At 44.7% G+C, this 27889-nt stretch overlaps 2 protein-coding genes and 2 long non-coding RNA genes across 16 annotated transcripts in view; 3 read left to right on the plus strand and 1 right to left on the minus strand.

The window, feature by feature from the left end:
- SPTAN1 (spectrin alpha, non-erythrocytic 1) overlaps window positions 1-7282 on the plus strand; it is a 51564-nt gene extending 44282 nt beyond the window's left edge. For 5 of the 13 annotated variants that reach the window (XM_075112402.1, XM_075112389.1, XM_075112390.1 and 2 more), the window contains 9 exons: window positions 8-120; window positions 902-919; window positions 2728-2790; window positions 4073-4127; window positions 4637-4833; window positions 5241-5294; window positions 5767-5913; window positions 6097-6244; window positions 6967-7282. In XM_075112402.1, coding sequence (XP_074968503.1) covers window positions 8-120; window positions 902-919; window positions 2728-2790; window positions 4073-4127; window positions 4637-4833; window positions 5241-5294; window positions 5767-5913; window positions 6097-6244; window positions 6967-7092 — 921 coding nt within the window. In that variant the 3' untranslated portion in view covers window positions 7093-7282. The remainder of the gene's footprint in view (window positions 1-7; window positions 121-901; window positions 920-2727; window positions 2791-4072; window positions 4128-4636; window positions 4834-5240; window positions 5295-5766; window positions 5914-6096; window positions 6245-6966) is intronic. The other 8 variants (XM_075112392.1, XM_075112394.1, XM_075112398.1 and 5 more) reach the window with 2 other exon arrangements.
- Window positions 7276-15472, minus strand: DYNC2I2 (dynein 2 intermediate chain 2). The gene is given in 11 exon segments (XM_075112409.1): window positions 7276-7689; window positions 8267-8424; window positions 9229-9461; window positions 9904-10071; window positions 10815-10924; window positions 11484-11641; window positions 13403-13512; window positions 14250-14504; window positions 15224-15315; window positions 15318-15426; window positions 15428-15472. Coding segments are annotated over 11 exon segments (1653 nt in total). The 5' UTR covers window positions 15449-15472; the 3' UTR covers window positions 7276-7450.
- LOC142065784 (uncharacterized) lies at window positions 15273-27145 on the plus strand. The gene is made up of 3 exons (XR_012663537.1): window positions 15273-15408; window positions 25712-26320; window positions 26705-27145. It is a non-coding gene; the product is annotated as an uncharacterized LOC142065784 (long non-coding RNA).
- Window positions 17505-18329, plus strand: LOC142065785 (uncharacterized). The gene is made up of 2 exons (XR_012663538.1): window positions 17505-17641; window positions 18106-18329. It is a non-coding gene; the product is annotated as an uncharacterized LOC142065785 (long non-coding RNA).
- Window positions 27146-27889: the final 744 nt, after the last annotated feature.

The following is a 27889-nucleotide window of genomic DNA, read 5'->3' on the forward strand; positions in this document are numbered from 1 at the left end:
TTCTTAGGAGCGTGAATTGGAGCTGCAGAAGGAGCAGCGAAGACAGGAAGAAAATGACAAACTACGCCAGGAATTTGCTCAGCATGCTAATGCTTTCCATCAGTGGATTCAGGAGACCAGGTATAGTGCGTCTGCCCAGGAGCTGCCCTTAGAGAATTCCTCAGCCAATATTTGTACCCATCCTACATCTCTTTGGTCTAAGTTGTAAATATCTCCAGGTGAAAAACAGCTATTCAGGACTTGTTCGTTGCCTGCAGTTGGGATTTGAGGGAGGCCCTGTTAGCCATGGGGAAGAGGAAAGCCCTGAAATACCAGACTTCAGTTACTCCTGAACTAGTCTGCAGCACAGCTGGGGGGCTGGGGAACAAATAGCTAGAAGCAGACTGTGTGAAGTGCCGCTGGCGTTTCTGTTAATGCTCCTTTTGTATCAAATAGTATATTAGAAATCCCTTTAGAATTTCAATAGAGAAAGAAGCTGTGAAAAAAGCGTAAGACTATTTTGTAAACAATTAGCAGGAGTGCTGTCTAATAATGTCCTTGCCTAGGGAGAGGGAGTAAAGATTTAACAATCGTGTTAGAAATAAAAAATTTCAAGGTCGAGATTGCAGAGCACTGAAGAGCATGTTTCTGGAAAACAGAGGTAACTGTGCTCAGATAGTGCTGTTAGCCACTTCTGATGTGCTCTGGTTGTGGTTCAGAGGAGGTGAGTTCTGTTTTCATGTAATCCTGTGATCCTCTGTCTCTGTGCGTTTACAAAGAGTTCTGTATGTGTCTTCATGAAATAATGAAATATAAATACAATTTTTAACTTCTTGATGTTTGCTTCCCACCCAAATCTCTGTCCCTCTCTTACTGTCTTGTCTGTCCTGCTGCCTGATGTTTGGATCTTCACATTCTACAGGACTTACCTGCTAGATGGGTTAGTATTGAATTTTATATCTTTAAAAAATTGGTGATGTGTTCTGCTCTGTCTTTGTGTTTTCTTCTTGTCATTACATTGCTTGTGAAAGCTGTGCTGAAACCCCTTTCATTTGAAGAGTGAAATCTGTGGCTGAGGTGCACAGACACAGGAAACAAGATTTTTGGAGTAGATTAAGTATAAACCAGTAGAAACATAAGAATTTCCTAGTCAAAGCAGAAGAAATTATTAATGGATGGCCACTGGCATACCATGGAAGTCCTGCCTTCTGTTCACGCTTTCTCTGAGGGCTTGCACAAGAAAAGGCTCTTAATCTGCTGAGGTATATGAGCACAGAGAATAGTCGGCCTTTGGAAAACAGCTGACATTTCTAGTTTTCCAGCATTCAGAGACTTGCTTAGTGAAATAAACTTTTCCATTATAGCTGTTCTCAAAGCTCCAAAGTATTGACCGTTTTTGGTAAGGAGGAGGGAAGATTCCTATGAAGAGGCTTGACTGAAATTACGTATCTTAAAACTTTGTAGTATGCAAATATGAACGGCCCAGTTTTTAATCTGCTGCATAACCATGCCCCACAAAGATTATGTTCTTGATCGGAGAAAACAAAACCTTCCAACAGGAGCCCATGAACTTGCCTGGGTTTGCAGGCAGTTTGGTGCCTGCAGTTTTAAGTCCACTTAGTTCCTGATGAGGAGGCATGCTGGGCATTTGTCAAGAAGTGGAAGGGAAATAAGATCTTTAAACGTCTCCAGACTGCCAAACCCTCTGAGAGTGTGTCTGTCCATTTAAATCTCTTCAGTATTAAAAATCTGCAGCACAATGGAAGCTTTGTAATAAGACATAATGTAAAATGCGAACAAGTAGTGTATGGGCCTGGCGCAGAGGCCTGCGTGTCAGCCCTGTGTAACGTGCTGGAGAGGAGGCAGGGGCCCTTCTCATGAAGGGAGGAGGCTTTTCATAATAGAAGGGTGGAATCTTTGCAGATAACTCTGCTTCTTATTTGCTCTGTAATGATCACAGTGTCTTGTGTTCTGCTGTTTCTGCCAGACAAAAATAATTTGCCCCAGTTTTGTTGTAAAGTTTAATGGAACTGAGCAGATTTTCCTGGAACGGATGCTGAATTCTCTGCTCCTTTGTAGAGTAGCATTGTAGATTAGTTCTGGTATCCAAGAACAAGCGAACAGAAAGGAGCCATTTACGACAGACGTAGGGTCAGAGTTCGAGATCACCATGCCAAGCCCTTTTGTCGAACAAATTACCAGAAGGCTGCTGATATGCCAGGCAGAGTTTGTCCTTAATTCTGCGTGAATAGATGAAAAAAGCAGATTTAGCTCAAAGATACATTGGTTATGCTTAGCCTTCCTTGGCAGGAGGGCAGGCAGAGCTGCAGAGAATTTTTGAGATAAGAGTTGCCGTGTGTGCACCTTGCTTTTCAGTGTGCTGTAGTCGCTTGTGTGCACCCAGCACTGCCCGAGGGAGCTTTGCTTTGGGGAGGGGAGGAAGGATAATTTGGAGTTCAGGAAGAAGAATGCCTTTAAAGAATCTGTAGATGAGTTAACTGCAAGACTTCATCTCCTAGCGAGACTCTCTTTTTTGTGCCTTACATGAAAATAATAACAGATTATTTTTGTGTATGTGCAGCCAGCATTTGAATAATTTTCTTTCATTAAGCACTTGCTTGTGTTTGCTGCAAGGTGGTGCTGGCTTGGAGTGTGGCTCCACTGCAGTGACCATGTTTGGGTGTGTTCTTTCCTCTGTTCTTTCTTTCTTCCTGTTTGGAATTTATTTGGTTTCTTTTCTTTGACTAGCATAGCGTATCGTCGTGTCATTCGTGTCTATCAGTATGAAGTTGGGGATGATCTATCTGGAAGGTTTTTTCCTCTTATTTTTTTACCTCACTTTGGTTTTCAAACGCACTCTTTAATTCCAAGGCTCGCTTTCCTTCCAACTAACTTTCACGGCTTAAAGATGCTTGGAGGTTTGTTTCCCTGTTGACTCTTTCCTTTCCACGGTTGGTTCCCAGCTTCCTGCTCAGGGGCCTGGGCGTGCGCTTTGTCTCTTTAGACGTGCATTGAATCTGAGCCTTAACCCTGTGGTGAGAAACACTCAGATGCATTTTGATTGCTACAGAGTGATTCAGCGCTTGAAATCCCCTTCTCAAGAAGCTCAAAAGCACGTAGGAGGATAGATTTCAGTGGGCGTGAAAACCTGGTTTAGTGACTTAAATACCAGTGACTTCAGTTTTAGGAACCTAAATATCAGAGAGTCAACGGAGAGGATGGCCCACCTGCACAGCGCCCAGGCTGGCTGGCTGTGCACAGGTTGTTCCTTATGAACTCTCACCATACATGTTGGAAGGAAGAGATTCTTAAAACGCTGCTGCTTAAAGGTTGCTTAGGGCCTTGGGGAGAAAAGCAGCATCCAGAGACTTTCCGTAGCCAGTCCGTATGAAGTAGATCTTGGAGACCATTACCACAGTGGTGGTATTTATGTACTGGTGTGGGGGCTGCAGTGTGCCCAGAGCTCAGTGTGGAAATCAGACTGGGAGGAGTGGGCCATGCCTCAGCTGCTCTGGGCGCAGGGTGGGAGAGGCAACTGTCCACCAGCCACTGCTGCGTAGGAGAGGACTATAGTTTTCTGCAGTGATTGTGCTACATTAAGGTTACTTTTAAACCAAACCAGTAGTTTTCAAGGTCTTTTTTCCCCCCATTTTTTCCCACGTAACACACCTCTGTAGAGCTTCGGTACCTGACTGGCAAATGCAGCCCGTCTGCAGCGAATCACCTGTAGTTCATGTGTGCGTGTGTGTGCTGGGCACGGTGGGGTGGGACGGGACCGCACTAATTTCATTAGGTCCAGTAAAGGGGGCGCTTTGGATCTGGCATGAAGTGTGGTTGCTGATCATGTTGCCTTTCAAATGGGGCTAGAAATTAACTATATAAAGAAATAAGAATCCAACAAGATGTACACATGTCAGTCCAAAATAGGATGAGTCAGAATAAACAAAACACAAAACAACCAGTGTTTAAATATCTACAGGAGAATAATACTGCTGTAAGGACTTTTAATTTCAAGGAAGGACTGTTAATTTCAAGCCCCACCTGCCATTTTTTATGGGATAAGTGCTCTTTCTCACTGTGATTCTCTGTTTAGGTCTTGTATGGTGGAGGAATCGGGAACACTGGAATCGCAGTTGGAAGCTACTAAAGTAAGCAATGCTCACCTGTTGCTAAAACCCCTTTCCCAACTGATGACTTGGGAACACAGGGTGGGAATGGAAATGCGTAGAACTATACGGTAAAATCTTAGTTGATTTTACACATTCTGAGTACTGAAGAGACCTTGGTGATTATGTATTTACATATCTGATGTCTAGTTATATCACAAGCCATTAAACAACACGCTGATGTAGTTTTCCTTTTTGTTCACTTTTTTCTAAATAAGCGGGGTGGGGCGGGGAGGAGGCAGTATTTTCAGCATGTTTCCTGGTAAGAGGGGGTTTTTGTCTCAAGAACCGTTTTGCAAGCCCTGTTGGTTTCCAGTAGTGTGCATGAAAAGGAACCTTGTTTTGAATACTATTTTACAAATCCCAGCAGGAAAAGAAGAGTATAACCCTTCCTCCCCTGCCAGACTGTGTTCTGATTTTTTTTTAAGGTGGGTTGTTTTTTTTCCTGTTGATTTTGGTTTTTTTTTAACCTCTTGCCTCCCTCCTAACAGCGCAAGCACCAGGAGATCCGAGCTATGAGGAGCCAGCTGAAGAAGATTGAGGACCTTGGAGCAGCCATGGAAGAGGCACTTATCTTGGACAACAAATACACAGAACACAGCACCGTGGGGCTGGCACAGCAGTGGGACCAGCTTGACCAGCTGGGGATGAGAATGCAGCACAACCTGGAACAGCAGATTCAAGCTCGGTATTGCCTACCCCATGTGCACTGTAAAGCATGTCCCACCTGGGGGGGCGGGATAAAAGATAGGAGATGCATCTGCCTGTGTCTAAAGACAAACCTTGCATGATCCGTGCTAACGAGGCTCCTCTGTGCCCTGACTAATGGGTATAGTGAGCTTGTAAACCCCATGCCCCACCTCCTGGCTCTCTTCAGAGGGATGAAATCGGCAGTTGTGGAAAGAGTTCCTGTTGGCTATTGGCAACGACCAGATCTTTGAGGAGCTGATCTATTCTATTGAGCTGTGGTGATGCAATGTATTGTTTGCTCATTCCTCCTCACCTTCTAATGCAGATGCTGGTTTGGGGTAGATAGACTCCAGCGGAGATCTGCAGTTTAGGAACTGTTCAATAGCTTTGCTTCTTCCTTTGCAGAAACACGACTGGAGTCACTGAGGAGGCTCTGAAGGAGTTCAGCATGATGTTCAAGTGAGTCGCAGGGAAAGCATGCCAGAGGAATGCTTGTGAGATATTTCTGGCACGTGGGTGGCTCCTGTTCACAGGATTCTCTGACCAATCTCTTTGTGGCTCCTTTGTCTGCCCAGTTTTGCACTGAGCGCTCTGATCTCTGCCAGATGGCAAGAGCCTCCAGAGCCACCCGCTGCTGCTGGGTGCAGCCCCAGCTGCGCAAGAGCCTCTCCTGGGCATGCTCACTCGTGGGCACAGTGGTGTAGGAACGGGGAGTGCCAGTGGTTTCCATCTGGGAATATAGCCAGTTTTTGGACGCTTTTTAAGCAATGTAAAGAACTTGTGCTTACTTTTCATGTATGTTAGGCCTATTTATTGATTCAAGCTTGCGTGTCCAGAATAGTGGGCTAGTTATAATCTGTTCTAGTTTTCAGCAGTTTATAGCTTTCAGTACTCAACAACTGACACTTGAAAATGTGGGCTTTGTTTTTAGGCACTTTGACAAGGACAAGTCTGGACGACTTAATCACCAGGAGTTTAAGTCTTGCTTGCGCTCTCTCGGCTACGACCTGCCTATGGTTGAGGAAGGAGAGCCAGACCCAGAGTTTGAGTCTATTCTTGACACCGTAGATCCCAACAGGTACATGAGTTGGACCTTTTTAGATTGCAAATTAACTTCAAAAAGTGACCTGGTGTTGACAGTCACCTGCATTAAGACTCTCACCCCTCCCAGAAAAGCTGAAGCCGTGCTCAGGAGGTGTGGCAGTGCTGTGCTCTGGATGTTAATGGGCGGCAGTGTTCACATGCTGTGTTTTACTGGCAGGGATGGACACGTCTCGCTGCAGGAGTACATGGCGTTCATGATCAGCAGAGAAACAGAGAATGTGAAATCCAGCGAGGAGATCGAGAGTGCTTTCCGCGCCCTCAGCTCAGAGGGGAAGCCCTACGTGACCAAGGACGAGCTCTACCAAGTGAGTACTGCTCGTGGCCCACCAGGGAGGAACGGACAGAGGCTTTTTGTTTATAGACTGCTAACAAAGCCCAGTGCTGGTTGCTTGGCGATTCATGTCACTGTAGTTGAGTCAGTTGTGACCCTGCAGAGGCATGCTCTGCAGCAAACTCAGAAATGATGTTAACAGCCCTTGCCAGTTGCTTTCTTAGCTCTATAGGGGAAGAGGAAAAGCTTTAAATGCCGAAGAGCTATGCGGGTTGAGTAAAACAAGAGCTACTCAAGGGCCTGAGAAGGGGTTGCATTCACTGTCTATCCTCAGAATATCATCTTTTCCTTTAATCATTTGGGAGACTAGAGGGAGATGTTTCTCCAGACAGTGATTCAAAGGAGAAACTTTTGTATCTAAGCTTAGGCGGTATGAACATCTCCTCCCTCTCACAGCCCTGCCAAGACAGCAAGTTTTTCCTGTCTGAATCCCACCAGCTGGCAGAGCAATAAAGAGGTTGCGCTGCTCCCTTGTATCAGTTACCTGTTCTCTTTGGTGGGAAGACTCAGGTCAGGCCTTCCAAGCCCTAACCAAATAGTGCCAACAGCCAGAGCATTTCCATGCCGGGTGTAGTCCTGCTGCTCTGGCTCCTGCTCCGAGCTGGGAGCCCCTGGGAAAGGGTGGGCTGCTTGTAAACGCCCCGTGCGCAGCCTCAGAGTGCCCGTCTCCATTTCCGCGCTGTCTTTGTCTTTCAGAACCTGACCCGGGAACAAGCCGATTACTGCATTTCTCACATGAAGCCCTACATGGACGGCAAGGGCAGAGAACTTCCCTCTGCCTATGACTACATAGAATTTACGCGTTCACTCTTTGTGAATTGATCTAAAACACTAGTACCGGAAGATGCAAAGAACATGCTCACGTTTGCTGACTGTAGCTCTGCATGTGTCTCTCTTTGTGCTCTACAATAATCAATGTTACTTTATGATGTAACCTTAAACTGCTTAGCTTAAAACTTAGGGAAAACAAACATTGCAGTGTGCTTCAATAAAAGTTACTGGTCGAACCACATCATCTTGTGTTTAATGGCTAAGTGCTGATTTAACTGTTATGTGGATGAAACTCCAGCTGTCAGGGTTACGCGTGTTTTACGGGCCAATGCTGTGGAAGAGGTGAGCAGGCAACTTTCCCTGGAGTTGGTGCAGTAACAAGCTTCACGTGGCTCGTTGTGTCGCTGCCTCAGTCCGTGATCTCACTCGCCAGCTGCTCCAGATGATTAATTTCCCTGGGTCCCTGCTCAGTGAAGTCAGAACTCAGCTGCCAGACTTTGACTGTACCGGCAGCATCCCCTGCTGCCAAGAGCTGAGGTTGCTTGACATTAAATTCAAAGCAGTACACGGGGTTTTCACCCGCAGCCTGCTTTATGGAAACAGCAGGCTTCTGCAAGCTCTTCTCAAAGTCAAAGAGGTGCACAGCTCCTGTAAAGAAGAAACATTTATTGCACCTTTATGGCAACAGACTTCATATTTAACAGCAGATGAGCATCTGCTTAGTCTGGAACTTCAGAGTTTTTCTTTTTAACCTGTTTCCCCTTCCCTCAGATGGTGTCTAGGCTGAGCCAGGTATCCAACATCGCTGCAAAACAGTGCAGATTTATCCTGCTGTCGGAGACCTGAAACCAGCTTCCTGAAATCTCCCTTCCTTAACTCAGAACTGTTCAGGTTATTTTCTAGGGAGAAAGTTCTTGGTTTAAACCATTAGCTCTAAGAAGTAAATGTCAGAAACAAGGAAGCTGGAAACAAATTTTAGCCGCAGTAATCTTGCCATATTATAGCCCTGTAAATGGCTGCAGCAACAGAAGTGATCAAACATGAAAAATAACAGTGACTGAAATGATCTTGCTCGAGTTAGAAATTACTCCATTACTGCACAGTACGAACAATGGTCATTGCTCTCTGCTTGTGGGAAATGCTAATCAGTACAATTGACTTGTACTAATTAATACCCAGAACAATCTTAATTTTATGTCTGAGAATAGGCCCTGCCGTTACTTGCCTTCCCCAGACGCAGCTGCGAAGACCAGCGGTCGAACTGGAGACCAGCGTACGCAGAAGAGGTACTTCTTCGATAGCTGAAGAGAGACGAGGGGTTGTGCCTGCAACATGGAGTGCAAGTGAACCTGTCCATCGGTCCCACAGCTCAGAAAGAGGTTCCTGGGGGAAGGAGGGAGCAAGAAACAACTTTCTGGGATTTATTGCTAAAGATACAGAACAAAAAAAAAAAATCAGTCAAGGAGTGTAATCTTGGCCAATATTACAGCTTTGCAAAGGTCTGAATGTGTTTCCTAAAGCAGCAATGTCCAAGCTGTACCCTGGGATGTGGTTTGTAGGGACACAGCTTTGTTACTGCCCTCAATTAAGTTTAATGAGGGCTCCTGTTGTCCACCGGGCGCCAAGGGGTTGTGGGCCAGAGCTGCCTGAGAACTGCTGATCTAGACGGGCATTGTTAGCGTCGTGTTTGTCTCATGCACATTCAGCGCAGCCCTGGGCTGTCAGCACGTTTCATAGAAATGGCTTGGGGCCTCTTCTGTGGGCGGTGGGTAAATGCAGACAGAAAGGTGAGCTGCTTTAAATTCGAGCAGCTACTAGTAAGGTTTCTGATGGGCAGTTCACTTAAGCACTGATAAATCAATTCAGCTCCACCCCTTGTCTTTAAATTGCTCTTTAATATTCATGTCTCAGATGATCTAAGGAGGGTGCTAATGTTCTGTGCCTGAGTACAAACGCTAGTTTGGTACTTGTGTTGTGCCCACACGCAGCATATTCGAGTGGGCAGCTTCACCGGCGCCAAGGGACATTGTTTCTCCTACGACAGGAAGTTACTTGATCAAGTTCCCGATGCCAGGTGCCCCTTGTCACACACCCCCACCCCCGGGGGCTATTTGAAAAATGCACATGTAGAGCCAGGCAGTCATTTACGTCCAACATGCAGCAGTGGTGTCAATGCACAGCACTTGCCTGTGGAAGGGCGAGCAGCTCACAGAGTACACCGGCCCACCGTGCGGGGAGAAGGCGAGCTCCGCTGGTGCCCTGAGTGGAACAGAACTGCCCGTCCGATGAAGAGCCAGCGTCTCAGCTGTAGTGGAGCACTTCAGGGAATAGCCACCTTCCACACCGACAACGAACACATGGGGATCGAAGTGTGAAAAAGAGAGCGAGGTCACCCCCACAGCTGCCTCGCCCCAGGCGAACTGAGAGAAAAACAGACACCGCTGTTGTGCAAGCTGGGGGCTCCAGTGAACTGCGCATACCGTTGGAGGGGCATGAGCTGGCCTGCCAGGGACCCACTGAGCTGTTCGCTGCACCCCTTGCACCAGCTACGCTGGTTGTAGCATTGCTCAGCCTTTAACTGCTGCAGCAGCCTCCTACAAGGGGATTAATGTGAATTAATATAAGCAAGTTCCCTTCTCCATCCCAGCAGCTTCTCTTTAGAGTATGGCAAAACCTCAGCTGTTGCCAGTCTTCCAAGGGGTGAGTTCAACATGGGAAAGGAGTTGGGGATCAAGGGTTAGTGCACGTGTTCAGGAGGGGCTTCTCCTGGCCCTTTGCATGTGGAAAGTGAGCTCTGCCACACGGGCTCACGAGTTAAGAGTGGTTTTGTCAAATCATCCCTCTTCAACCTGCTGAACTCACCTTCTTCAGCTGAGTGCTGCGAGGGATCTGCTGAGCCACCATGGCGAAGCCTTTGGCCAAGGCTAGCCGACCGTCTCGATCCTCCCTCCATACCAGGATCTTCCCATCTGTCGACACGCTCAACAGCTGGGCGTGGTTTCTGTGCTTGGCATCAGGTAACCAGTTAACCTGTTCCGAAAGGCACTCATGCCAGTGGGCTGTCACGGCTGCCAATCCCAGGCTCAGCAGCCCCGACCTGCCACAACAATACAGGAGCAGAGCCAGGCCAGTGACCTTGGTGCCAAACCAGCCGCTGCTGGGAGCTGGCACACAGATGCAGACACTAGGAGAGAAATGCTGAACTCCGTATTGCAGTGACTATGGTTCACCTGCCGCTGCTCTTGAGACATGGCATTTATAGCACTTCCACCCAGCTCTCAACAGCAGCATTTTCCTGACTTTCAGATGAGAAGGTACACAGAGTGCCTGGAGTCACAGTACCCCAGAAGGACAAAAAAAAAACGTAAGGAAGCCAGACTGCATGACAAATTGGGACCCTTCATGTAGCTTTAAGCTTCCTACTAACGACCAGTCATGTTTTGCTGCTTACATTTTTAAACCACTACAAGTATTGTTGGCTGCACCTTTATCAATAAACAGTTACAGCATGGGAACAGGCTTTCTCTTCTCTTATCCTGAGTGGAGAGCCGTTACTTTTACTTGCAAGTGTCCTGTTCAGCAAATACCTGTTCAGTAGCTAGAACTGGGAAAAAACAGCCAACCAAAAGAGAACATAACCACTGAAACGTAGCAGCCTGTCTGAGAGCTTCAGGTAAAGCACCAGTACGTTGACTATGAACTGAAGGTATGAAATAGAGCAATGGCAACTCCCGCCTCCCCCAGCTGCGCCCACTGTAGATGTTCTCTGTTACCTGATAGACTGGATCAGTGTGAGTGTCATCCGTCATCCCAGTCCTCCAGATCACAGGGTCTTCTGTTCTGCCAGTATCCCATACTACCAGCTCCCCACTGAACAGGCCACCTGAAAGGACAAACATACCAATAAAACATCTAAGGGCGTTACAGGAGTACCGCAAGAGGCAGTTTGCCCTGTTAGTACAACAGCACTGGGGATAACTTTTCTTACTGCCAATGAGTATGACCAGCGTTCTGGGAGGAGCATTCCTCAGCAGAAAGGGTGACAAATGCACAAATGAAGCTCCAGTGGAAACAGGCCCACCTGCTTCAGAGGTCTGGCAGCTACACACAGGGCACAGTCAGCTCTGGTGTAAGAGAACCTTGCTCTACTGAGGTAAGTACGCTCTTCCCACTTGCACCCAGGGCTGAATTTCCTTCAACCATCTCTCTCTGAGGAGATGATATAAAGACAGATGTCACTGAAAGAGCAAGTCCCAGTTCCCAGTCCAGAAGCAACAGTGCATTTATCAGTGCTCGTGAGCTTTAGTTCCTCAGTTTGAGAAGCTGCAACACCAGCACTTCTGCAAGAAATCTTAGGCTGAGCTGAGAGAGAGAAAAAAATGACCCAAGCTGAAGGAAATAAGGGTGCATTTCAGATAGGCTCTGAGGTAAGAGCAACCTACCAGCTATCAGGGAAGGCTGGGAGGGGTGGAAAGCCAGGCACATAACAGAGCTGGGAACATCCACCACCACGTCAGGGCGCTGTGGATTCAACCCTCTTCTGTCCAGATTCCAGGTACAGACATAGGATTTTTCTGTGCTCCAGTCCCCGGCGCCCAACCTGAAGAAGAGAGAGCTACGTCTTGCCTTGTCTCTTCCTTGGAGGATCCCAGTCTAGCAGAGCTCTGGCGTTCCTGACTTGTCATTTATATGTGCTGCTTTGTGGCTTGAAGGAAAACTGAGCTGAAGGGATCATGAGGTGATGAAACTTCTCTGCAGGCTATTATATACGCACCATGTGTGACTGTACTTAGAGAACAAAGTGCCTGCAAGTTAATCTCAGATATGATTTGCTATTCCAAGACCTACCAACCATTCAAATAATGGGAACACTCTGGAGGGCACATACAGAAAGTTGCTGTGAGTATTTGGGAATGAAAATCCAAGGAGACCAAATTGCTGCTGATTTGCAAACGGGCCGAGTTGCAAACCACGCTTCCTCTAAACAAGGACTCAAAGATCCAGGCTTTCCACAGCAAGGAAATATCTTACCTGGAGGCCAGATAGGGGCTGAAAAGACTTACTGAGTTGTGCTTGGCCTGAGATAAGCAGCATGATTTGAAGTCCAGGTGCCTCCACAGCAACAGAGAACATGCTCACAACTACCAAATGGTGTTGCTGACCCTGCACAAATCGTGCCACGCACCCCAGCTCTAGAGATTTCAATCCAGTCCTAGGCCCATCATACTTGTAGGCCACAAGTGGCTCATGAATTATTATTCTGGGATGCTACGACACACTTGCCACTCTACTTTGTTATTTCTGTTTCATTCATCGCACACCTACCAAAGCGTTACGTGTATTCTGTCACTAGCATCACACTGACCAATGTGATGTCTTGCTACAAGGAGACTATATGGAGGACAGATCTACAGAACAGTCAGTGGCCGGGACAGGAAGCAATTACTTTGAGCCTGACTTCTACTGCCTTCATTTGCTGCTCTTAATTCTTTTATTGTAAGAGATATGACCAAATAAAGGAAGCAATTCTTCATCCAATGGGTAGTTGGTCTGTGAAACTTCTTATTAAAGGATGTTGTAGGTGCTAAAAATTTACACAGATTCACACAGACTGTGTAAGTTCACAGAAGGGAATTCTACCGAGGGTAACCACAGATGGAGAAACCACATGCTAATCTGAAAACAGCTGTAGACTGGGAGAGCAGAAGGGGCAAGAAATATACAGGTTTGCCCTGTTTTACTCGTCCTGATGTATTCACTCATGGATCCCCTTTTTGCTGGGGCTTTTCATCTAAGGAAACAGTATGGAAGGAAAAAGGAATACGGGCAGCAGTTGGGCACAGACAGGAGAGGCTGCTATAGATATTCATGGGATTAGACAAAAGTTTTATCCAACCCTCAGTTCAGAAATTCCTAAATGTTTGTTAGCACGTGTCTGTGGCATCACGCGCATGCGTGAATGGGTTCCAGGTTCATCCGGGGTGCAGAGAGACCACATTAAAACAACACGATCTTCAATGAAGATAAGCACTAAGCACGTACTTCCCAACCTCACCCACACACATTTGCAAGTGCATCGGCTCTTTGTTTTCTTTCCAAACAGAATCTATCTAGAAACAAATCGGTAAGAGAACATGCATTCATTTTCAGGGCAGGGGGGAAGATGGGAGGAATAAAAGCCATCACTTAAGACTGCCCTGAGATTTTGTTTCTTAGAATATTAATTATTTAACTTGCATAAGGTGTGTGTATATATACGTCTAGTTTATTACTGCAGAGGAAACAAACATATCTAAAACTCAGGTCAGCCTGAGACATCACATCAACCTCATCTGCACTCTCAATCTGTTCAGATACTCACCGACCATATGAACACGCAACAACAGAGCCAGTTGCATTCCACGAGACGCTGGTAACCTGTAGGTTTTGATCCTGAGCCTCTGGGTATGACAACGTGTGCAAACACAACACCTGGAAGAGATCAAATTCAAGTACTGAAGCAATAATCTCTGAACACAGAGAAACGAGAGCTGTGCATGCCCCTACATATGATTGTATGGTTACGGTGTAGGCTTTCCCTCTGTCCCAGTAGCAGAGACACATACATGAAAAAGTTTTTTAATTCCTATAGGAATTTCCTATAGGAAAAAAAAAAAAAAACCAACACAAAAAACCCCAAAGATGTGACCCTACCAAACCAACTGTCACTTCTTAATTACCTCTCACAGACTGCTCACTTCAGGGGCTGTGCGACAGGTCTGGAAGTCTAGCACTCACTAAGTTTCACAAGCAATGTTGAAGTACCAACACATACTGACTGACACAAAGTGCTTCCACTCTTGAGCACTGTACACTAAACAAATATAATCTAAATAAGAAGAGCTGCCAAATCACTGACAGCAACTGTTCCAAGATAACTGCTAGGCTGGCATGGTCTAAAGGAGCTCTTGGGAGCTGAAGGTAAGCCTGCCCCAACTGCAGGCTTCCTTCTCACAGAGCTGCTGCAACACAGTCACAAGCAAGAACAATTTTACCAAGCAAGGCCAGGCCACAAGCAAGGGAGAAAGCTGGAGAAAATAACTAGTAATTTCTAATTATTAGAATCTAGAAAGAACAATCACAGAAGTAAGAAATAAAACTAAGGAGTTAGAGCCACTGCAACCAGCTCTGCTTGGGTAATGACAAGGATCTGAATTCTGTCAACTTACTGTTTCATTCTGATCTCTCCAGTTCACTTCAAAGCCATCAAAGGCACGGCTTTTCCAGTTTTTATTTAGCTCTTTGACAACACCATCCTCCACTCTCTGAAGGAATGATAGAAGGCTAGTGTAATCTACTTGGACTTCTTGCTGGAAGTCTTGGACAGCATCTTTACTCTGATCCGTCTGCACACCAGCATCTCGGCTAGTGTGAGATTGTACTGCAGTTTCTGCTGTTGAAATTTTCTCAGTCTGGCAGCTTTTCTAGTAAAAAAAGACAGGCACTCTATAACCCAAACAGAAAAAAACCCAAACAAACCAAAAAACAACAACCACCAAAAAAGAACGGTGCACAGTACAGTCAAAGCATCCTCCCTTTTTGGCACTTCATAGAGACATGCAAGCACATTTGCACCCCTCTGGTTCATGGTTAAAAGCAGGGTGCCTCCGTAACCGCCTGGGTGTCGGTGATGTATTTGTGACCTTAACATGATCTGATATGAGACAGAGACACCCGAATGTCAGTCAGAATCAGGGCATGTACTCTACAGCATGGAACTGGGAGAATGAGAGAACACAAAAAGGCAGCAAGCCTCCAGAGCAAACACAAAACACCGAACGTGATGACTGGCACAGTATTACCGGCTCCCAAACCACCAGCTTCGTGGCAGCCGCACGTGTGATTCTTTTGCAATTTGTATAAAGGGCCTACATTAGTAAAATGCTGCGAAGGGGCAAAGCCAGCAGGCGGCGAGTGGCACCTCGGGCCCGCCGGCCCTGCCCCGGGAGGGATGCAAACTCTGCAGGGAAGATCTCCGTGTCTCTCAGGAGCAGCCACACCTGCGGGGGAGTCAGCAAGCCGGAGCCCAGCCGCCCCTTCAGCGGGAGCAGGCGGAGGGAAGAGGCAGCCCGCCCCGCCCCGCCCCGGCCCCTCCCGGCGGTACAAGAGCGAGGCCGCCCCGGGGCCGCCTGGGATCGCTCACCGGCTCGCAGCGTGCGCTCCGGGCGCTCCTCCACAGCGACTCCACGTCGGCGCCGGGCGCCGTCCGGCCTGCGAACATGGCGGCCAAAGGGGCTCCCACCGCCCGCTCCGCCGGTTCCTATGGAAACGGGAGAGGCGCTGAGGGATGGCGTCACTCCGAGCGACAGGGCCGCCAGCCTGCAGGCGGTAAACAGAGCCGGGCGGGCGCCATGTTGGGGACGGGCATGGTGGGTTTGTGCTGGGCGGGCGGCGGCTCAGTGGGGTGGGGGAGTGCAGTGCAGTCTGGGCCCGGCACCGACGGGTGCCACGGCCGGCACTTTTTTTAGTACTGTGGGTCCGGCGGGGGCTTCTCCTTCCCTTTCGGCCGCCCCAGCCGTGCCGCGCGCCCCAGGCCACACAAGTGGCGGCACAGGCGGGAGGGCGCGGGGGCTGCCAGGAGTTAAGATGGCGCTGGGGGACCCGCGTCGTGCGGGGAACGGTGTTTGAGGAGAAACCCGAAATTCGGCGGCTGCGGCGCGAAGTCCCGCAGCGCTCGGCGGTACAAGCTGCTCCCCTGGTGGCTGCTCTGGAGCCGTGGGCGCCCGTCGCGGGGTGCCGCTGACAGATCCCTTGGGGCACCTCGGAAGCAGGCCCGGGCCTCCGCTCCGGAGGAGAAGGAGGAATTATTAGTGATGCTAAAACCAGGTTTAAGTACGGCGCTTTGGCTAGCCTGTGCTTGCTAAGGAAGTGGGCTGGGGGGTCAACATCAAACGTGTGTGTAAAGCCTGGTGCGCGTTTTGACTTTGCTTTTTACGTTCGCTGGTTTTGATGAGGGAATTATGGTAATTTGTGCTGTGGGTGAATTACTGTTTAACCTCCCTGTGCGCTCGCTGCATGCGAGCTGGGTTGCCAGAGCTGGGCAGCTCTCTCCCCGGGAATCGAGACCACCAGAGAGGTGTAGTTAACCTGGTACAACATCTGCCTGTCGGTGGGCGTGCAGCTGGACAGTAATTGAGCTGCTTGTGTCTGCAGAAACATTTACTGGTGTCACAGCTTCCTTAAGTTTCCTTAAGTAATTATTTATAACAGGTATGACTCTGCTTCTAGGTTTTTTTCTAATTGGAACTCCATTGGAACAACTTTGTGATGAACACACAGGCTAAATTTAGCCCTGGCATAAGCAGGCACAGATGCACTAACTTCAGCGGAGTTATTCCTGCTGTTGCTGGGAAAGAGGTTGGCTAGTGTGTGAAAAATCAAGATTACAGGATACAGAGTAGGCACTCGTGAGAACGGACGTAGTGCTGCTGTAGCACATGTGCATCCATTTATGTCAGAGCCAAGTGCAGTGGTTCTGAGGAATTTAAAATATAAATAATGGTGAAATAAGATTCCCTAAAACTCATGGTAAAGAACTATTCTAGCCATTTTACAGATAGCAAAACTGAAGCAGAAAGAGGTTAAGTGGCACCTCCTGCAAAAGCAAGGGAAAAAGGTCCTATTAGAACTGAAGCCTCCAGGTTTCAAACCCCATACTGTGTATCTCTTGTGATTCTTCACCTGGTTTGTGTGGTCCTTCACAATGCTCCACAGCACAGCTAAGAACATAAATGCGTTCTTGGGGGGGGCTGGTGGTGTGTTCAGCCCCATGGGCTCTCTGATAAGCACAGGAGTTAATCTGAATTTCCAGAGTTCAAGTCCGGTACCTCCTGCAGCTCCAACAGTGGCAGTAGCAGACTGCTTTTCAGTGACAGGATGCCAGTCTGATCCCTTTCCACAGTCCCCTTCCCTTGTAGGCCGGCCCCTGGCACCCCTCTTTTGTCAGAGCCATGAGGCAGTGAATAATGGTCTAGATGGGCCATGGGATTGACCAGGAAGGGTATTTTTTTAATGTACTACTTTGCAGTACAGCTTATCTTTTATTGTTTGAAATGTGAGGACGTGAACTACACTACATAATGACAAAGTATACTCCACTGTCCTTTTCTACCAATTTTCACAAAAGTGAAACGTGTCAAAAGCCACAGCTCTAGAACTCTTTAGATTTTCAACCAGGTGTCTCTTGCTGTGGGTTTGAGACTACTTTGCCATCTTTCATCCAGCTTTCTGTTTCCACCTTGTTTTAAACATTGTTTACAAGCAGCTTTAAAAGACACATGAGTATTGGAAAAAATTCACTAGTTTTGTCACAGCAGGATCCCAGTCTCTTCTCGGGAGAAAATACTTGTTCTGCTTCAGTGTATTAATTCAAGAGCTAGACTGCTAGTTCATAAAGCAGTGCTCAGCTGCTATTATTGGTGAAATCCTAGTACAGTGCTTACTGAGAAATGCTTATTTTTTAAGAGATCAGCTTGAAGATGCAAAACAGTGACAAGATAACCTGTCCCTTCATGAGTGAAATAAATATATTTTCTATTGAAATTCGACAACCCTATTAAAAGTAAGTAAAACAGGCATTGCTGGATCAGGTTTTCTACTGCAAATAGTTAAATGCAGGAAGTAAGGGGATTTTTTTAATCTCAGTTTATTTTGTGTTGAATAACCTGACTGACACTAAATATTTGAACCCAATAGTAGAGTTGTATTTTTTAAGAGGTTCTTAATGTTTAAGATTTATCATCTATAAATAGACCCTCTTAAGTCATCATTAAATTATCTTTAATTGGTATGATTGGAACTGCCAAGGAGTATTACTGTTTGATAGTAGAGTAAATAATACAAGTGTGAATTTATATACAGTCTGCATGATACTAAAAATGCTAAGTGCAGACTGCAATTTAGAAACTTCAAATAACTTGTCAGAGGGAACTTAAGGAGAAAAGTTTGTGTCTGAGATAGCGAAGTGAGATAAGGAAACTGGAATTTTAATATGTGAAACAGAACAAAAATATATCATTTTTTTAGCAAGTAATATGTGAAGTTACTGCAAATGAAGCACACATTCCCTGTAACGTGGTGCATGTCTGGACTTCTTCCCTGAGGATGAGAAAGGCACAAACAGCTCCAGAAGACGACTGTTCTAAGTAATTGCAGCTTAATCCTTCTTTATTCCAATATCTCTGATTTGTTGCGGTTTCAGTATATCAACAGTATTTCAATAAATCACATCTTGCTTTTTCTTTCTGGCATGGCAGCGTCCAATATGGAGATGTCTTTGTTTTAACATAGTAACACTACACTGGAAAGTAGGTAAAATCAGGGAAATTGGGGGAGGGTTGTTACTCGCCTGAGGCTACTAAGTCTCTCTGAAGTGGCTGTTACTACTACTGTGCTGATCTGTGCTTTCTTCTTTGTGCTTCATGATACAAAGTATTAATAAGTTTTCACTTTCACATAATGGAGCAAATCGGCATCAGAAAACAAACAAGAACAAGGGAAGACTGAGGTAAAGAGAAAGTGTGGGAAGAAGCACTGGGGGAGAAAGTATCAGAAAAAAGAATGAGAGGTAACAATAAATGTGCACGCTGGGGGTTTGATTTCTGTGACCTGGAGCAAAACAAATATTCTAAGGTGCATCTCAGTAGAAATTCACCCACTAGTGGGTGCAGTAGCTGCTCTCTTTGTGATGAATGAACCAACTGAGTTGTTGAGGCTCCCGAGAGCAGAATCAGCAGCCTCTACCCAAAACAGACACATAGCTGAGTCTTCCCCTTTTACACCTTCCCCCAATTCCTTCCACCCCAGACAGATGCAAGCAAGGATGAAGAAAACAACATGAGTAGCTCAAACAAGAGTGGAGTGTCAGGCCATGAGGAAGAGCTCTTGGGGCTTAGGTTGGCAGTCGGGCCTGAAATGGGATGAAAGTTATTGCCTGTTAATGGTTCTGTTCAATGAACAGAATTTATGTATTGTCATTTATTAAAGAACCAAAACCAATAACACAGCCAGACAACAAAACTCTTCAAACAATAAAAAGGGTTTGTATCTGTCACTCCAGAACCTACCTGTCTCCCCAGCTAGTATAACCAGCATGACCTAATTCTGTTTCCCTGATTGTTAGTTTCAAACCTGTGTGCTACTGTGTAGCCTAGCATGACAAATTTAGTTTGGATGAGGTCTGGGTACTTAAGTGCATCGCCTTTGAATTAACCTGAGTATGCAATATAGAGTTTGAACTGCCTTTGTGATGATACTTTGTGGTGGCTGTTTGGGTACAGACAACACCTGATCAGTTATTCCTGTACTGTTTAGCTTTGAACTAGACCTTTAGAGTGAGGTGATTTTCTCTACTGATCTAGAAGCTAGTCTCACTGAGGCTCGGAGGTTTGCGTTAAATGGAAATATCTCTAGAGAAAAATAGAGATACTACCCAAAAGGAAAATTACTGGAAAGCCCCTTATGTCTGCAGCATTATTTAAAAGGACACCTTTCTAGTTGATAGCCTGGTGTAGCTCATTCCCTGAAGTTTTTGGTGACAGCAGCACCCTGTCGTGCCACTGTAGGTGGTGATTTTTGGAGTTCAAATATAAGACCAAGAACTAGTGAGTCGACTGAAGTTGGTGCTACCTGTGATACTCATCTCATGCTTGGAACATACCACAAGCATTTATTTTACCCTTGCCAAATCTCTGCAAGGTCAAGAACTGCTGGTGCCATTTTTTGACAGGGCAAATTTCAGCTTTCAGGGTTAGATGACTTGCCAAATCATGCTGGGAATTTATGGCAGAAGAAAGAACAGGACCCAAGTTCCTAAATTGCAGAGTGGTGTTTCAGCCATATCCAATATGTATTTTGTGAATGCATTGCTAATGTGTACATCTTATTTCTTTTTGTTAGAGACTTGTGATTTTTAAAACATCAGGTATTCACACATTCACTAAACCTGAAGGAAAGAAAGGCCATCACAGCTGTTCAGTGTTGAGAACACAGTGTCCCTGTAGACAACCAGGTGCTTGGTAGCTTAATGAGGGTTCAGGTCCTTGTGTGGACTCAGTGTGTTACCTCAAGCTGTGTGAATCCTCCAGCTATTGCTTCTCCAGTGCCATTTGTAAAGGGCTTGTGCATTTTCTCTAATTTCTGACCTCATTTTCCCGGTTCCCCCTCCCAAATGTCCCTGCAAGTGCTGTGCCCTTTTTGCTTTGAACACCTTACTTTCAATTTAGGCAGAAAACATGTTGCCTCATTTCTGAAGTTCTGTTACACCTAGAGACATGATATGTTATAAAAAGAATCCATCTCCATTATCCATCAAAGATCTATTATGCTTTGTAGAATTAGAGTTGGGGGGTCCTTATTAAATATTATGGAGATGATTTCTTGCACTGCACAGGTATTGCTATCCCAAATTCATTCCTTCATTGATAATAATAAGACAAAGATTTTAGTCGAGTGTAACCAAAATGGGAAGGAGCACAGGGAAAGCTTGCTTTGTGGCAGGTGTCAGCAAGCTACCACCACAGGGGCGCAGGGACACCACGCCAGCGGGTTTTGAATGGCAAGCAAGAGCTGGCGCAGGGCCAGGAGCTGTGGCATATTGAGAAAGGAGTCTGTGAAAGGCTCAGGATCCCAATTCCTGGCTGCTGTGGCGCTCCGAACTCGGTGGCAGCTGGGAGCCTCTGTCTTGGACAGAGGCTTGATGCTGTCAACAAGGTGACTGGCAGTGTCTCTCTCCTTTTAGACTCAGCAGCCTCTAGTTCCTGCTGCGTGCATACCAGCATGCCCACCACCTAATCGCAGAAATAAAAGTACAATCTGGCGTGCCACACTTAAAAGGTAGCAGACGCTTTGCAGCGCTGACAACATGGAAGAAAATGCTGAGATCCCTTAAATTAATCCCATAGTCAGTAACCATGTGTGGCTGAAAATTATTTCTGTTCTGTGCATCACTTCATCAATTCATACTACGTCTACAGTATCTCAAGCAGTTGTTGGAATTTTAATTGACATAATAAGGCAGCTGGCTATCTCACAAAGCACTGCAGACAGGTATTATTCATCCGAATAGAATTGGCTGCCCTTTGCAGAAGTGTTGTTTCAGAAAAGGGCATTCAGAAATAAGTAGTTACATTCCACTCTGTAACATCGGATTTATACTTATGTAACGCAAGCAGAATTTGCATGATAGTTCTTGATTCATGACTTGCATGATAGTTCATCAGAAATCTATACGTGTACTTAATTTCAAGCATGCTACTTTCATTTCTTATACATGATTTTTATGAATACGCAATGATCAATAAATACATCATAGCTTTACTGGGGTGCAGATGTGTAATTTAGGAGTGGAGACTAAAATAATGTTCCTACTGTGACGTTAGCTAATACAGTAGGAAAGACCAGTTTGCAAGGACTCCTTTTATTGATAGAAATTTCACCTCTTTTTAGAGGGTTTGCATATTGTCAGTTTAGCTAGACCTGCAAAATCATCTTAGGCTCAGTGTGAAAGCCGCTTCTGAAATGGCAAATAAAAATATCCTGGTTTGATTGGTCTGTTATCCCAAGTATAACAAGGATCCCAAAGGATCCTGGAGCATATTATACAAACGCACACAGAGATAACTTTACAAAATTATGCACGTCAGAAAGATTATCATCTTCTCAAAAGCATATGGAAGATTAAGGGAAGCAGAATATGTTGTATAGACAAATTGGATGCATCAGTATGTTTCGACTGCTACAGATAATGCCCAATGATTTTCAATAATCATTTTATTGCCTTTATGAGAGGTGAGCTTAGGAAAACGACAGGATAGTAGCCTCAAATATTTCTGGTACTCAGAAATAACTGAATGAGCCACCAGTATAGCCAGTTTGTGTAACTTCTTTCTTTAGTGTGTATGCAGGGTTTGCAACGCAAGTACTGACGCCAGTCTAACTTAAGAAAAAAAAAAAAGAGTGAAAACATGACAAAATGGGGTTTAAGAAGGCATGAATGTGGCTCTCTAGGGCGAAGTGTAAAAGACAATTGCACCAATTACACGCTGGTTTTGGAACTCCGTGTAGCCTAAGTCTATTGAAATATATATTTGTAAGCGGGAGCGGTGGGGCGGGAGAATGCACTGGAATGAGGCCTGGAGCTGAAATGCTGTCGTAAAGGCAGTCGGAGGAGGGAGAGCTATAAACTGGCTGCAATCCTCCAATTTAAAAAAAGGTCTGGAAACATTTTAATGCCAGATTATGTGACACCTTTCATTCCTGTTTTTCTTTTGTCCTCAGTTTTCCATTTAATTGATTGAAACTTTTCCTATTTATGCTACCAGTCGTGGAAGCTGGGTTGACTAAAGGCATTTTGATTTTGCTCTATTCTAGCCTGGCAAACTCCTGCTTATGCAACAGCTTATACCTTTAATAACACCAGTAAAACTGCATCAGTACTAAAAAAAACCAAAACACCCAACGGATTTCTCAGCATCAACAAGGCCTGAGAGAACTTGCTGCAGTGCTGGGATGTGACAGGAGGCAATTTATAAGGAATTAACTCTGACAGTCACTTTATACAGCTGATTTTCAAAGATCTAGGCACTAAAGATGTGTTAATGAGGGTACTGAGGCTTCATAATTAATTATATTAGCATCTCTTTGTTACTCCTTACAACAGTAGTGCCTGGTTGACATTTCAATAGAAGTCTGATAGTATTCTTTGTTATTATTATCCAGGAGTACAGTTATACCTTAGCTCCCAGAGGGCAACGTTGCATGTAAATGCCTCTGTGAATTGCAAGGGGCTTTGGATCTCAGCAAAAGCCCCTGAAGGAGACCCTGCTGGATACTGAATGGATGTCAGTAAAATTTCTCTAGTCTGGAATCTCTCTTCAGATATGGACTCTCCTCCCCTTTCATTTCTCCCTGCCCTCCCCCCTTCCTTTCCCCTGTGCTGGTCCTTCTCACAAGGCTTAACAGCAGCAATATCCAGCACTTGCTGAATGTTTAGTTCCAAACCTCTAAAGGAAGGAATACTGACCTGAACGAAACAGTGAACAAAGTAACCTGAAAATAGGGAATATTTTCACATGCTTGAATTTTCAGTGCAATAAAGCCAGTGCTGCCAGAAGGAATCCCAGAAGTGGTGAGTCAGATAATAGATGTACGACTGCGGTGGGAGGGAAATGGTCTCTACTTTGTTTTACACCCCCCCCCTTTGTAAAGGCAATTATTTTCCAGTCATACCACTGCAAAAACAGACATTGGGTTTAAAGGTTATTTCCTTTGTGTGTTTCTGAGAGACGTTATTTTTGAATCTGAAAGGGGAAGGATGACTTTTTGTCAATTATCTCAAATTCTACCCTGAAAACTTCTACAGTATCACCTGAGGTGGCAGATCTGCTTATTTTCTTTATTGATATATTCCACTTGCTTGTGTTAATTTAAGCAAAACTCACACACACACACAGAAAAAGCTGGTTTTTCCCACCGGTTACAACTGCAACCTTGTTATGGTTAGGCGAAGTTAAGGGCACAGTTTGACAAACACCTCCTCTAAGTAAGCAAGGCTTGTGCAATGTGTTCCTTACCCTTACCTTGTTCGTTCCTGCCTTCCTGGGTCCCTTTCTTGTAACACCGTTCACACATCTGCACCAGGGAACCGGATCAGAGTACTAGTCTGAGTTAAAGATCAATAGTTTTTATGGGGACTATTTCTAATTGAAATCAGCTTCCCGATTCAATTTAACATGGGGCTACAGAAAAAAAACCCTGCACCAGCACAGTTCAGGGACAGTGTGAAGGGGAAGAGGGGAGGATGGTGGGGAATGCATAAGTAGGAACTTCTACCAAAAGTAGTTTGTCAAACTATGTCCTGAAAGACTTTACATTCTTCCAAGCCAGAACCAGCTCTTTGCTTTGTGTTCACATAGCACCTTGCGCAAAGAGATCACAGTCGCAGAACTCTCAGGACTCCCAGAGCTATTGTAGCACCAAAAAATAATAAGCATTCCTACAGACTGACACAATTAACCAAATTCCACTTGCAGATCTTCATTGTTGGCAACTCGTGCAGCATTTTATGTAGCTGAAGTTGGAGACTCATTCTATTCCTGAGTTCTGTCTCCAGCTCTAATGAGGAATAACTCTGGATTACTCTGGCATTCAGTTAACCTACCAATAAAAAAATTACTTTCCTCACAGAGCTTTTTATATTTTTTAATGGGCTTTGACATTCTCAGATGAAAAGAATAATGTGTACAATGTATTATTATAGCAAAATCTGTATATGACAGATCCCTACGTATTTTCCTCTTTTGTTTCACCTTTTCTGTCACTACACTCCTACACAAGACTCAAGACACACTGCAAATGTTTGAATAATGCCAACTTGAAACTACAGAATTGTAAATAATGTACTCGCTCTTCACTGAGGAAGTTGTGTGTGTTTATTTTCATCTGATAGTTTCTGGATAGAAACAGAGGTTACTCCCCCTGAGAGTTCAAATAAGATAGTGCTCTACATAACAAGGGAAGTTTTTAATGATTCCCACAAAAACAGCTGCCACTTCGTAACAAGAATGGAATACGCATAGTGTGTAATTTTAGTCTCTGCTGCTGTTCCTGAGGGACCAAATCTTGAAGCGTTACTCAACTTTGTTTAAGATTCAGCAAGAGTTTTCCTGTGTAGGACTGAGGGGATGATAAATAAGAGTTTCAGGAATTGGCCAGAGTTAAAATCCTGGAAAGCAAAGGTTTATAAATTCACTTTGTAGAAAAGTTGGCTCCCTCTTGATTTTCCCATGAGTGGGGAAGAGGGAGAGGATCATCTGAAAATCTCCTTGCAGGAGAATGAAGTATAGTTTTTCCTAGACCTCAACACTGCTTTACCTCTACTGCTTAGTTACCCTAAAACTTCAATTCAGCATTCATATACATTTATAATACTATAACTTCCGTGAATTTTTATCCATATCTATTGTGTCTCATTAGAAAGCCCCTACCTAGCTCTAGAGCTTCTGCCCTAGCTGTGAGGAAATTACAGCCTTTCTTCAGACAGAGCACCCCTGAAGGAAATTGAAGACTAGTAGCTGCTTCCTTTGTGAATTATTTCAGGGCTTTCTACATAAAAATTTGGCTGGCACAGCTATTCCAGAATAACTCCAAGTATAAATACTGCAGCATTCTAGTTTGGAGGTGTTTTTATTTGTGGTTGATCATTCTGCCTAGGAATACTTCTTGTAAGTGGTCAGTTTTTCCAGCAACCTCTGTTTAAAGCTTTCATTACGCAGGACTGTATATAGTAAAACAAAGCCTCAAAGGTAAATACAAAGCCAACCACATATATCACATTTAATCACCAGATGATTCCAAATAAGCATCTTGTTTTTCAGACATTTTCTGTGAAACTGTAGCTGTATTGAGCTTGGTTGAAGTCTTCCATTGCCTTAGTGCCGGATGGATTGGCTCTAATACTGTCCTGCAAAACTTAAAATTGTGTTTCCCTATGGATAGCTTTTGGACATCCACTGTTTGAATGCATCAATGAAGTAAATCTAAGTATCTGCCCTTCTAATGCCCTGCAGATAGTGAAGAGATGCGTTTGCATATGCCAATACATGTTTTCAAACAAAACTTTTGTACTTTTCAGATCCCATCTTGGACTGTGAACTCCTTGGGGAAGAAGAGATGGATATTCACATCTGGACAAGCTGATATGAAACATTTTTGCTTTTAGAAGTTGCAATTCAGTAGCACTGGATTTATAACAGCATCTCTGTATGTGTCTGTTGGCACAGTCGATCAGTAGTTCACAGCCACAGGGCTCCATCTGAGCCAAGTAACAGGACAACATCGATGTCCGAGAGAGAAATTCTGAAAGAAAGTCAAGAAGGGCAGGAAACTCCCGCAATCAAATGACTCTCTGGGCAGGGACTCTTCATTTCACGATGCAGAATGTGACTTCAAGAGAATTCTCCAATAAACAACTTCCCCGAATATTCTGGGGATCAGATCAGTTCAGTTCCCTACAAAATTCACAGCTGTACACCTTCTGTGAAAAATAGCAGCAAAACATTCTTAAGCACCCACGTATCTGAAAAGCTTACGTCTGATGTTCAGAAGTGTCTTAGTTTTCATTGACTTTGAAGTTCTTTTACGATTTTTGAGAGTATTTTGACTGTCTCTGTCTCTAATATGTGGGAATGAGCACGTGTTACATGACCATCCAGCTCTTCACAGATTACAAGGAAGTGCATTGGTAAGTTAAAAATGTTGGTATAGAAAAAAATAAAAATCAGGTTTAGCAACTATGACTAATGGGAACTTTACCAAAAATAATAGAAATAAATTTTTAAAAACCCCACTTAATTTATTCAACTACGTACTATTAGGCACTCCCTGTCGTCTGTGTTACTGAACCACCATCCTGCTCCAAAAGCAGTTATCAGCCCAGAAGTATTTTCATCTGAGTGTTTAAACTGCAACAACTGTAAGGACACATGGAATATTCTTCTGTCATTATCTAAACATTCAGTTCTAATATGAGTGCTCGACTGGGAAGGTCCGTGACTAGTGGAGATGGACAAACAGTTGGATGGGAGGTATTTGACTGTTTAATATATGTGCCGAACTGTCTTTCTAGGGTCACGGAGACTCGGCAGTTCCTGGGGGCTGTCAAACTGATTACACGCAGCAAACCAGCTGGTGTGTTTCTGCCTGCTGCTTAGAGTAAGCACTGATATGCCAGTCAGACCTTACTATCAAATACAAGCTTCTGTGTGCTTGAGATGTTGTGCAGCCTTCAACTCCCTGGTGTATTCAGTAATTTAAAAGCTTTCATATATTCTACAAAATTTTGTCTTGCACTCCAAGGGGGAATCTTTGTTCCTAACACAGAGCCCAAGTCTGCAAGTTCTTTGCGGAGGACCGGGCTCCCAGCATAGATGTACAATTGTTAAGCAGTTGGTTGCATTTCAGCAGTGGTAAAATGATCCTTGTCTTATATTTCTCTACAACAATTTCTGTAAAGGCTGTGAGATTCTTTGGGATGGAAGGCTATAAAAACGTAAGTTGCTATTATTTATATTGACTTGCATGATTTTACAAATGCCCATTTTGCATTGCAGAAGTACTTAGAAGGAAATGTACTCTTCTTTCTTTTCACACTTCATTACATTGTATTTAAGAGGATTTAGCACATTTTCTGATTTCACTTGCTTAATGGGGGTTCGTGTTTAAAATTTATAGCTGACTTGACATTCCAGAAACTAAGCGCGATTACCAATTATGTCTCTGTCTTGTAGTAACATACCTAAGGGAAGAAATACTGGGAGATCTGAACTTTTACATCAAGCAGCAAATACAAGATTATCTTTATGAAGCTGTTTATTCAGTTCTTGAGAAAAACATACAGTTACTGCTACACTCTATGTAAACTGTAAGACCATTAATCATGATTAGCTGCTGCCAACCCCCCTCCCATATATCCAAATATGCATAAAGGAAAACTAGTACATATTTTCTTCATTCATCTGACAAAGTCATTGCCATCCTGAAGGCTGCAAAGATCTAACTCCCTGATTTGTCAACACCAGATTACTCATGCACTGAGTGTGAAAGATGCCACACGCAGTATAGTTTTGCAACTTGAACCGTAAAACCTGAAGTTCAAACAAAAGCAGGAATACTTTTCTTTGGAGTGAAGCAGGGAAAAGAGCTATTTGTGATATAGGCAGCACAGCTATTTGGGCAGGATAGTTCAGGAAAAGATGTTACTGCTCTATTATTTTTAATGCCATCAGAGCTGAGAAAGGTCTTACAAGATGAG

Source organism: Phalacrocorax aristotelis, chromosome 17 (assembly GCF_949628215.1).
Source record: "Phalacrocorax aristotelis chromosome 17, bGulAri2.1, whole genome shotgun sequence".
Lineage (NCBI taxonomy): Eukaryota > Metazoa > Chordata > Aves > Suliformes > Phalacrocoracidae > Phalacrocorax > Phalacrocorax aristotelis.